The 12,428-nt window shown below is 41.2% G+C and overlaps 1 protein-coding gene across 4 annotated transcripts in view; it reads left to right on the forward strand.

Annotated features, from left to right (window-relative positions):
• Positions 1–3,429: 3,429 nt before the first annotated feature.
• Dcr-2 (Endoribonuclease Dcr-2) overlaps positions 3,430–12,428 on the forward strand; it is a 28,451-nt gene continuing 19,452 nt past the window's right edge. The window contains exons 1-4 of one of the 4 annotated variants that reach the window (XM_065224246.1): positions 3,556–3,930; positions 4,096–4,137; positions 4,912–4,963; positions 5,037–5,191. In XM_065224246.1, the coding sequence (XP_065080318.1) occupies positions 4,949–4,963; positions 5,037–5,191 (170 nt within the window). In that variant the 5' untranslated portion in view covers positions 3,556–3,930; positions 4,096–4,137; positions 4,912–4,948. Of the gene's footprint in view, positions 3,447–3,555; positions 3,931–4,095; positions 4,138–4,581; positions 4,843–4,911; positions 4,964–5,036; positions 5,192–12,428 lie in introns of those variants that run through there. The other 3 variants (XM_065224249.1, XM_065224248.1, XM_065224247.1) reach the window with 3 other exon arrangements.

Below are 12,428 nucleotides of genomic sequence, written 5' to 3' on the forward strand. Positions count from 1 at the left end.
ACGAAGAGCGTATAATAGAAATTGGTTTTGTACTGATTCTAATCTTTCTTCGTGCGTGATTGAAAATGAAGACCATACAATGCTGCAATATTCCAGTATTGACCTCACATAGGCAATATATAGTGTTTTAATTGTGTAAGGGTCCTGAAAGTTATAGCAAAAGCGCTTGATAAAGCCTAGCATGTTATTTGCCCTGTGAATAATTGTATTGTAATGGTCTATGAAAGTTAGCTTAGAGTCTAAGATAATTCCTAAATCCCTAACTCTTTCACATTTGTCTACAGTTTGATTTCCTAATGCAATTGAAATGTTTGAAGTTGTTCTTTTTCTACTAAATGATATTAAGTTACATATCATGCGACCAATAAAGAAATTATCTTAAATGTAAGTGTCGATCAATAAAGGTTTTTAAATATATTCATCGCAATCAAAGAAACTTGAAAGTAAAGAATTACCGACATTAATCTTTATTTTTGTGTAAAGAACTTAGAAAAAGTTTCACGAATGGTTGGTCGGGTAATTTCTATCTCTATCAAGCGTTGCCAGATATACCGATTTTTCGGTATTTATACCGATTTCCAAACTAGATACCGATATACAGATAAGGTTCCTCAGAATACTGATATTAAAGATTTTATACCGATTTATACCGATTTTTTTTTTTAAATAATCAAAAATATTATTGCCTGCTCCCGCTCGAATTTCGGAGAAATTTTTTGTGAGAGACTTGTATCTTTTTCAATACCTCGTAGTTTTTAGCCTTCAAAATTCTAAAAAAAAACCATCTCTAAAGATGCCTTTTGTTTGATACTCTGTTGACTAATGTTTGCATTTCCTCCTTTTGATTGGCTACCCATCAATCGAGAAATAGTTCAGGTAATTCCTAGGGAATCGAGAAATATTTTTTAAACGTTTTTTATCTTCCGGAAGTTTTTATTAATTTTTTAACTTCCTGAAGTTTCATCCAACTTTCCCTGGAATTTTCTTCCACCTTACTTTGGAAGCTTCTTCAGCCTTCGCTCGAATGATTCTTTCATATTCTCCCGCCAGTTTTTTCAACTTTTCCGGAATTTCAAGGATGCTATCAGATTTTTTTATTGCGAAACCACACTAGCTGCAGAAACATTTAAGAAGTTCTGAAACTTCAGAAAAGTCCAGACTTTTGTGTAAGTTTCGATAAATTAAAGACAGTTTCAAAAACTTTTGTTACAATTCAAAAACCCGGAAATTTCAGAATAGTTCAGCGAACTCCAGTGAATTTAAGGAAACATCATTAATATTTTGAAAACTTCACAAGTGCAAAGAACTTCGGGGAAATTTAAGGTAGGAACTTTAGTGAAGCAGGGATGTTTATGAATTATGTACTTGTTTCTTTCGACTGTTCCGTAAGCGCTCTGGCTTTTGACTTTCTTCAGATGTTTCTTCCAATATACCTTAGGAAGTTTCTGCCAGCGTCTCTAGGAAGTTTCTTTCGTCTTCTCCAGGAAGTTCAATTAATTCTTTAAGAAATTTCTTCTGGAAGTTTGACCATAAGGTTTTTCGACTTCTTTTGGAAGGGTTTTTCGAGCTTCTTCTGGCTTTTCCTGGAATTGACTACTTCTGAAAATTTACTTCTGATTTCCGAAACTGGCTTCCTTTGGATGTGACATCCGATTTTTTCCGATAGCTTATTTAAATTTTCGCCACAAGTTTCTCAATACGTGTCTTGGAAGTTTCCCGGATGTTTTTCTAACTTCTCTTAGAACTTTACTAGAACCATTCAGGAGAGCTTCTTTCGTCTTTCTCTGGAGGTTTTTTCAGCTTCGTTTAGAAGCTAATTCAAACATTCCCCGGAGTTTTCTTCCGGAATTTTTCGATCATAGTTCAAAAGCAAAAATGTTGTTTTGATTAACGGCTTTTAAAACACTGCAACGACTACGATGTAATCTGCTCGACATTTCGGCCATGGGTCGTGAACTTTTTCAAGAGAAAATATTGTTTGTCATTATTGTCAATAGTTTAGTCGTTGTTGTGGCTGATTTTCCATATTTTGGCTTCATGAAATGATATTTAATTGAAAAAACTACTCGGTCACAATTTCGATCACCATTTGAGGATAACGATAATTTTAAAAATTAAATTAAAAAATTAAAGATTGTTTTAAGACCCCGTAACATGGGTAGATGACCTTTTCGTGGTACGTTACGGGATGTAAGATCTACCACCGATTCCTAGTCCTGACTACTTCAAACTAGGGGAACAGGATTTTTCAGTAATCCAAGGAACACATCTTAGTCCTTGTTACTTTTTATACCTTGTTGATAGTGACAAGACTCGGCTTTATCCACCGAGGATGATCTTGAAACAAGGGAAAAATGAGTAAGTTAGTCTTCATCTATGTGATTCCTAATCTTCTATTCGTTGTTCCCTAGTTTGAAGTGGTTAAGACTAGGGTTCTGATGCATGGTCATTATCGGTGTCATACCTTAATTTTGTTGCTAAGGAATCCAATTTTGACTGACAAAGGGGCGCGCCTTTGGAGGGTGTTTCAACACTCCGAAGGGTATAAATAGCGGGACCTTTCAATTAGACTCGGATCCTTGCGATAAATGCAAGCGTGGCAACTGTAAAAAAATCGAATACTTCATCATTTCTCAATGGTGATGGAGTAATACGACATGCACTAAACTAAGGACACGGGATATACTACAATAGATCAATTTACTGGTCGCAGTAGTGTTAGGTCCCGAACAGAGGAAAAAAAAAAACTGAGAAAGCCGTTAAACAAAGCAATTACCCTCAAGTCCCAGTTGTCACCATTGTTAAAAATTTTGTTTTCCAAAACGGCAAAAATATAAAATTAATTAAATAGTATACCGATAAATACCGATTTTTTAATACCTTCGATACCGATAAGCTTTAAAACAATCTGGCAACGCTGATCTCTATCTCTCCCCCGTATTGTCCGTATTATCACCTCTTCTCTTAGGTTTTTTATCATTTTTTTGACTTCCAATTCGCCTTAACACCAGTCCCGAATAAAGCCCTACAGTAAAAGTATGGACGACTGTCACCACAAAACTGAAAAAAGCTGTTCCAATCGAGCAAAGCGGTGCATTTTGACGGTTCGATTGGAACAACTTTTGACAGACATCCATACTTTTACTGTAGGGCTTTAGTCCCGAAGTGACGTTTCTTCACACACATTTTGACAGTTCATTATGGGGTTTTGCGTTGGAGTGAGAGAATAAGAAAAAGTCCGCCATGTTTCACACATAGACTGACAGATACATATGAGATTTCTCCATAGGAGTAAAGAGTTACAGAGCTCTCGTCAACGCCAATTGACCACTTTGTCAAGCATAGTTTTAGCGTGACTTTCTACCAGCTATTTCACAAAACTGGACCGAATAATTTCTATTTTTTTATAAAACGCACAAAATTTAATGTTGGCTACTATTCTTGAGGTTCTAGAAGAAAAAATCTCAAAATAATGTTTTATTTCAAAGTTCGAGTGGTAGTAAACGTCATTTTAAGTGCTCGAATAAAGTGGTTAATTTTTTCAATGTTTTAAAAATGCACAGTTTCGTTGATGGAAAAAAAAATCGCTATCTCTTCGTTTAAAGGACTTACGGCCGTTTTTATAATTCTTGCAGATTGCAGGTCTTAGCAGTTAATCTCAAGATAAGATGTCGCATGATGATATGCGACAAAATTCTCGGATACGACGGCATGATACAATGATATGTTGCTGTTGTATGGTTCCCAAAAGTGACGAGACGATAACGATTCCTATATACCTAGATCAGACGATCAGAGCTGCCTTGCCTTTTCTTTTCGTTTACCGGCTTTCATGAAGAAAGTTTTTTCAATCAGGATTAGGTTATAATATTAAATTACAATATTATTATTATTACAATCATTCATCTTTACACCCGTTCGAGAAATTTGGTATGTATAAATACAATTATTCCATTCCGTATTGCTAAACAATTTGAGCACTTCCTTCATTTTGATGAAAGGATTGTTTTTTAATTGCTTTCTGTGTTCAATCCATTTGTTAGAAAGAGATGATCAACTAAAATTCCTTCATTCATTAATTCTGTTCCCGAACAGCACATTCTGTAACAGACGAACGGGCGGGATTTGAGTGAGGTGGTATGTATACTTGTTTGTCTCATACTACCGCAAATGTCGCTCCACACCGATGTCAATCATACACGCTCATGCCTGAAGTCTGAAGACAGCATGGCAAGGGCGATGTCAATTATACAAGGTCTGACCCAACCGGCTTATTGGTATTAGTGAAATGTGGAAAAGTTTAGTGGTGTTCGTATTCCATCACAATGTTTATCTTTTTACACGAAACAGCTGTTTTCTGTGACGACACGTCTGCCATTCGCAGTATGGAATGTTGTGCTGCCGTGACATCGTCATTCGCTTGCTCAGCAATGTTTACAACATTTTTGCTTCTAACACCAGCAAGCTGCCTGTTGCTCTAGACCTTGTATGATTGACATCGGGGTCCGGTACATTCTTTAGGCCAATCAGCAACGACCAAGTTTATTTACTTCCTCCATGCAGTTCAATTCATTGACGTGTCCACTGATCCCTCACACACACCTCCGTAACTTTTGGAGGTAAACACAGCCTATCTGATTTGCCTGTCACAGATGTTTGTTTGCCTTAGTTCAACTGCAGCTATGAACCACACTATTAAAGCATTTTGAGAAAATATGCATCTACCCGATTCGATTATTAGGGAGTTCTGGTTCTGAAGCTGTTTGCCGATTTCTAGTGTGGATTGCATCAGCAGCAGTCTTGTGTTGACTATCGCAGAGTGATATTGTTGTACTACTTGCAGTGTGCTATCAGTAACTGTTGAAGCTGTCATAGCATTTTAGCTAACTGTTTGCCTTTTTATTATAACAGCTAATAATCGAAGGCAACAAACAAATAAGAAAGAAGGATGGATACCGCCATGGTAAGAATCATTCGAGAACTATCGAGATCCGGTATTGTACATCACCATTGTGTTTCTAATTTTATTTTTGCAGGTCGCACAGGAAGACGATTTTGTTCCTCGGGACTATCAGAACCAATTGAAGAAAATATGCTTGCAGAAAAACACCTTAATATATCTGCCAACGGGAGCCGGGAAAACCCATATCGCACTAATGGCGATCAAAGAGATGGGAAATGATTTGATTAAGTGAGTACGGTTTTACTTTTCAATACCTATACTAGATATTTTCTTTGCTAGCTGCAAAGCATAGCACACCATTGAGTGCTGCACAGAAGGAATATGAAAACAAGTGTTTCTTTATACTCGAAATAACGCGATAACGCGTCTGGAGAGTAATGAGTCAAGTTCAATGCAAGTGTTGGGGGAGCCGGGACGGGAATGTATATGTAAATGTTAGGTACTTTGTATATTTTCTTCTTGCTGAGTTCAATAATGTTTATGCAGAGTAAGCACGTTCATTCGTGTTCAGATGGGTTTCAATTTCAGGGTACTTTAGAACTTACACTACCCGTCATATCGTTTGAAAAAGTATTGCAACACTCATTGAATTCACGTATTCACATTCTCTTGCCAAACTTTTCAAGGTGATGCAATATTCAATACGATTGTTGTAATATTTTTTTCATGCGATTCCATACTTATGACGAGTAGTGTATGTCGGGATTATATTATTTCAAGCTTTCAACCCTAAATTTTGGGATACAAGGGTTTACCAGTCTAGAAATCGAAAATAGGACGCAGAGGGTCCGCATAGCAACACGTAAGCATGTGCAGCACGACTTTAGAACAACGCGATGTTAAAAAATGCTTCTAACAATTCAGTTGACTCCTCCGTACTCGATCTCAGTTTGACTTGATATTCTCCCTAGCTTCGATGGCTTCGACGCACAGTGGGGTATTTATTAATTCTAGCTGTCCAAAAATATTTAATCACTCTAACTTGTCACATACATCTTATTATTCAAGGATAATCAAATTGTTTGGTCAAAAAAGGGTGGAGTCATGTTTTGGAGGGGGGGGGGGGGGGTCATGTTATAATGATGTTTTTTTGAAAACTTGTAAGTCGTTAAGTATTCTTCGGATTTAGTTACCGCAAAAGGATGAAATGTAGGGAACTAACAATACTTTAAATAAAAAATATATAAATACATATACATCTGCGGCCAAACTTTTTGAAACTCATGGAAAAATTGGTGATATGGTTATAAATGTTGACAATAATTTTTGATATTCGAAATATTTCAAGATCCTTATTTTCGTACACGCAAAATTCACCATAGTTTGGTTCTGCATAACAATATAAGCTTAACTGAATATAACAAATTACTTAAAAGCTGGATAATTCACATGAAAATCCGCCTATGATACTATTTTTTGGCAGCAGGTGTAAAAATTTATAAGAAAATAAAATATTGAAGTTTTTTTTTACGTTTTACAATCAGTCATTGTCATTCAAATAAGTTCAGCTGAAAAAGAACAAGATATTTATGTTTAGATTTGAGATTTAAGGTAAAAGTTGATGGAATCTACAAATGGCTGCTATTTTGTTTATTTTGCTTTGCCACTTCGAATTTTTGACGGCACAGATCTCAGAAACTAAAAGGATTTCGTGTGCCAAGTTATAATCACTCTTTTGCTGCACTGCAGCATACATGTAATTACAATTTCATACACGGAAACTTTGTAGTTTCTGAGATTCGAGGTGCCAAAAATTCGAAGTGGTAAGGCAAAATAAACAAAATAGCGGCCATTTGTGGATTTCATGTACTTTCACCTTTGGAAAATAATTATATTACACCGAGTATTACACAGCAACAACATATTTAACAATTCAAAAACAAAAACAAAACAACATGTAAAAAAACAAATGAAATTAATCGAAACCTTATTCCGAATTTGAGAAGACATTTTCTTGTTCATTAGAAACATTTTTTTCATATGTTTCTTCCATCTCTAATTTTTCCAGCCGATCTTCGCTTTCTTGCATAAAGTCCTCTGAGAGTAACATTTGAAATGTTTATGTCGTCAAAACCCTTGACTTTTTTCGAGGGATTTTCATTAATCCTAAAAGAATATTTATTGTCTTTCAGTACATCCATGTTGTATAGCTTCTTCTGACAACTGCCTTATTGGTAGCAGTGCATGTTCTATAACTGTATATGTATAACATCGGACACCATGGATACAGTCGAACGTTTGTCTCCGCTGTTTCTTGAGTAAATGTTTCAAACCTTTCCGTATAAATTTTAAAACCACTAGCTAGTGTCTCCAATAATAACTTTAAGCTGGTAGATCAAATTAAAATCAAACCTGTTATTTGAGCAGCGGTTTCCGGATCAGCAAAGAATCTTCGACTAGTGTTGCCATCCGAATTTCCAAAGCCCGGTTTTCTTGAATGTGTTCTTTTCTTTCTTTGACGATTTGCTTTTCATTGCCAGTTAAGCGCCATTTTTTGATCGGCAACTTGTAAGAAAGATGTAAAATTGTCTCGAAAATACGAATCCTGGCATGAAAAATGGACAATCCGAATTTAAGAGAATCTGTGTTAATTTCCTTTTTAACACCAAGATTATTGAATTCCTTTGAACTTACGCTACATACATAATATTTCATCGTTGATGTCGTTTCAGCTGCTGCATTTCACACTTTCCCATCAACCATAGTGAGCATCAAAGTATGTCTAATAGTGAACTGCTTGCCATTTAATGTAACTTTTGTTGACCGTAGCGAATTAATTGCATTTTTAATATATCTGATCGCTTCATTAATTACCTCAGATGATTCTTTGATAAACCTAATGTGGATTGGGCGACAGTAGCGAGGTGAAGATGAAGTTGGGTTTTGCCAAACTATGTTTGCATTGGATCCACAAACTATTCTCAACTGTGGAACACACTCGTATCAGAATTCATATCCACACGCATCTGATGGAATTATGAAACAAGAAAAATATACCTGTAAGGCAACCCCCCCCCCTCCTTCCCCCTCTCAAAACAAGGCCTTGACCGCCTAGGTTGCCGCCTTGACCACCATATAATGAATAAAAATGTCAATACCTGCATTTGTGTACTTTTTTGATAAATTCACCCATATGGACACGCCATCTTCATTTTCCAATTCTCGAAAGATCGCAAATTATCGCAGCTGATTTTTTGCTATAATCTTCTATACATATGTACATATAATGCCTCATATACGGCTTTACAGGATATTACAGGACAAGTCAACTTTTTTATCACGATACATTTATTTTATAGTTTAAATAGCACTTTAAGACAAGATTTTCTTAAACTGCTTCTACGAAGTCAAAACTAAGTGAAATCAGCTGATGTCATGTGGAATACATATTTCAATACCTGCTTGATCACTATCTATTTTTGCAAAAATTGTAGAGAGTAATTGAAACACGTCTTTATCGGTTGACGTTGAACAGTGGAATGAAAATTTTATTCAGAAACTTAGCAACTAATAACAAGTGCATATAGCGACGCGAATTACTAGGTTGCTACGATCACAATACTCTTCCGTAATCCGCGACGCCAGTTAGCTTCCGAAACTTCTGCTGCTTCTGAACGGTCATCGGCTTCGTGAACCCATCGGCTGGTTGTTCCGTTGTCGACGTGTAGCTCAGTTGGACGACACCATGCTACAGGCTATCATGCACGAAATGGTACCGTATACTGACGTGCTTGGTCCGGGGGTTATACGAACCGTTGTTGGCGATGCTGATTGCCGATTGATTATCGCAGCACACGGAAATCGGTTTGGCCTCGCAAAACTGCGACTGCAGATTACTCCACCACATAGCTTCCTGGATCGTGCGAGACATGGCCATGTATTCCGCTTCACAGGACGAAAGGGCTACGGTAGGCTGCTTCTTGACGTTCCACGAGATCGCACCTCCCTGCATCATGAACACATAACCGGTTGTGGATTTCCGGTCGTCCGCATCTCCTCCCCAATCGGCATCGCTGTACCCAACTATGTCCGCTGGACCGCTTGTCGAGTACTCTAGCTTCTTGGTTATTGTACCTTTCAGGTACCGGATTATCCTCTTCACCGCTTCCCAGTGAGGACGGCCAGGGTTGGCACTGTACTGGCTCACAACGTTGACGGCAAAAGCAATATCCGGTCGGGTGACTTGAGCTGCAAACGACAAACACCAGACTGCTTCCTTGTATGGCACTGACTTCATTTCTTCCATTTCAGATTTCGTCTTCGGTGCCATCGACTTGTCCAACTTGATGCTTGGATCTGCTGGTGTTGCAACTGGGTGGGCATCGGCCATACCGAAGCGATAGACGATGTCTTCGATGTAGGCTTGTGGATCCAACCACAGCTTGCCTTCTTCACGCTTCCTCATAATTCTGATGCCAAGACATTGTTGCGCCTCCCCGAGGTCTTTCATTTGGAACCGCTTGTGCAGATGGGCCTTCAGCTTCTTCTTTTGCTTCCGATCGTTTGTGAAAATCAAGAGATCGTCGACGTAGATAGTCACAAACATCATCTTTCCTCCACGGATGCACCAGTACAAACAGGGATCCACGCTCGACCGTTTCAGTCCGAACTCCTGCAGCACCACATCCAACTGCGCGTTCCATACGCGGCTGGACTGCTTGAGACCGTAGAGGGCCTTCTTCAGTCTGCACACCTTTCCGTTCGACGCATCGAACCCTTCTGGCTGGAGCATGTAGATCTCCTCGTCCTTCAGCTCGCTCTGCAGGAATGCAGTGACCGCGTCCATTTGGTCAATATCCAAGTTGTGCCGCACCGCCAGTGCCATCAGATACCGGACGGTCGCGTACCGCACGACCGGGGAGTACACCTCGTCGTAGTCCAGACCAGGTCGTTGAGAGCAGCCCTTCACCACGAGGCGGGCCTTGTACCTCTGGATGGTTCCGTCGAGACCTCGCTTCGTTCGGTACACCCACTTGTTCCGAATCGCTTTCCGCCCTTCAGGCAGATCGGTGAGCACCCACGTGCTATTCTCGCTGAGGGATGCAATTTCCTCACGCATAGCCGCAATCCAATGATCTCGGTCCGGCCGCCGCAGAGCCTCATCGTAGCTCGTCGAATCATCCATCGTATCATCGTCGCTCGTCGTGTTGAAGGATAACTGAGGGTAATGAACACCACCAGAAAAGGAACCGTAACTAATAAAATCATTATACTTTCCTGGATTACGGCGCTCCCGACCGCTGCGCCTTAACCCTTGCTGCAACTCAGCTGGTCTAATCAGTTGCGGTGGGAGCGCAAAATCGGCACAGGCATCCTCGACAACGACGATGTCTTCCTCCGTTGTTTCGGTTTCACCAGGATTGCCAACCGGTTGATCGATAACAACAGCAGGCCCGGCTGCACCAGGTACGACGATGCCATTCGGTTGTTCGCCTAGAGGAAGCACAGCGTGTTGACCATCTTCAGGAGTATCAGCTGCACCGGACTCAGGACGATCATGGATTTCATCCGAACAAAGCTCCATGAACTCCACCGGCTGCACTCGTTGTTCTGCCATACAGATAGCGACGCCTTCTTCCAGTACCATGACATCTCGGCTAACGTGGAAACGGTCATTCTCTGGATCATACACCCGGTAACCTTTCGTGTCTTCACAATAGCCGACGAAAATGCCTTTCTCAGATTTGGGATCAAACTTCTTCCTTTTCGCTTTCGGTACCAGAGTCATCACGCTCGAGCCAAAAATCTTGAGGTGCTTCAAATTCGGCTTCTTTCCGGTCCACGCCTCTTCCGGCGTTTTCTCTTCCAGGGAACGAGTAGGACATCGATTCACCACGTGAGCCGCGGTCGAAATAGCTTCTGCCCAAAACTCTTTTCCCAGCTTCACATCGTTGAGCATGCACCGCGCCTTTTCAACCAGCGTGCGGTTCATGCGTTCTGCCGCCCCGTTCTGCTCAGGCGTATACGGGCACGTGGTTTGATGTCGAATCCCATCGGACTCCAACACCTTCCGGAAATCTGCATTCACGTACTCCTTTCCGTTGTCTGAACGCAAGATTTTTAGCTTCTTGCCCGTCTGTCTTTCCGCTTTGGCCTTGAACGCTTCGAGTGCTTGATTTTTCTGCTTCAAGAAGTAAACCACCACCCGCTTGCTTGCATCGTCCAGGAACGTCATGAAATAACGGCTTCCACCCAACGACGAAATCTCCACTGGTCCGCAGAGGTCGGAGTGTACCAACTCCAACAGTTCTTCAGCTCTTGACTCGCTGCTTGGGAATGAACGCCTCGTATGCTTGCCCTCCAGACAGGCAACACATCCTTCTAACGACCCATCTTGGAAATCTATTCCGTTGGCGATTCGCTTGAGCTTCTTCAAACCACCTTCGTGAAGATGCCCCTGACGTCGATGCCAGAACTCCATGCCGCTTGCCAAAAACGACTTCTCTGGCCAATTGACTCTGTAGAGGCCACCTTCCTCGACGCCGGTGACAACCAGATCACCGTCTTCGTTCCGAACTTCGCATCTGTCTTTGGTGAAAATAACAGTTTTGCCCTTTTTGCAGATCGTACTTACGGATAACAAGTTGGTGGCTAGGTCGGGAATCTTCAGAACACCGCTGACATCGATTCGACCATCGTTGCTGTCCAACACGACTGAACCCTTCGCTACGACCTTCATAGTGGCATTGTTCGCCGTTCCGACGTTGTGGTCCATCTTGACTTCATCGAGAAATTTCTGATCCGGCCGTGCCATGTGGCAAGTGGCACCCGAATCGAAATACCATTCACTGGTGCTGACGTCTCCCATGGCAAAAATGGAACAGAGACCCTTGTGTTTGCTCGCCTTCGCTTGCTGCTGCTTCTCCGGACACTTGGCAGCACAATGACCCGGCTTCTTGCAGGTGTAACATAACTTTTCGCCTTTGCTACCGTCCTTGCATTCGCTTTACTGTACAGGGCACCTTCCGCGCCGCTGCTGACCGGACCACGATCCAGCTTAACGTCCTGTAGAATTTGGGATTTCACTGCATCCGCTGTCAAAGCCGCTCCAGAGGCTTCGAGTCCCATTATCATGGGCTCGTACTGATCAGGAAGACCCATCAGCAACATCGCCGCGAGCCAGGAATCGTCCACCTTAAAGCCCGCGGATGCAAGCTTGTGGCTTGTGCTCATTAATTCGTCCACGTACGCCTCAACGCTAGCACAGTTGATCAGCCGTACCGACGTAAATTTTCTGAGCAGTCCAATCTTCCTGGTTAGTCCACTGTCCTGGAATGCAGATTGCAGCTTCGTCCAGGCTTCCTTTGCTGTAACCGCATCCTGCACCAGACTGTAATTGTAGCTCTCGAGGCTTAAGCAAATCGTAGCCAGAGCCTGCAACTTCAAATCCTCAGGAACACCTTCTCCGTCTCCGTCGATGGCAGACCAGCTTCCTTCACGGATTAGGATCATCCGCATCGCAAAT

Source organism: Ochlerotatus camptorhynchus, unplaced genomic scaffold (assembly GCF_037179485.1).
Source record: "Ochlerotatus camptorhynchus isolate MF236.1 unplaced genomic scaffold, CSIRO-AGI_Acam_v1.1 ptg000209l, whole genome shotgun sequence".
NCBI classification, from domain to species: domain Eukaryota; kingdom Metazoa; phylum Arthropoda; class Insecta; order Diptera; family Culicidae; genus Ochlerotatus; species Ochlerotatus camptorhynchus.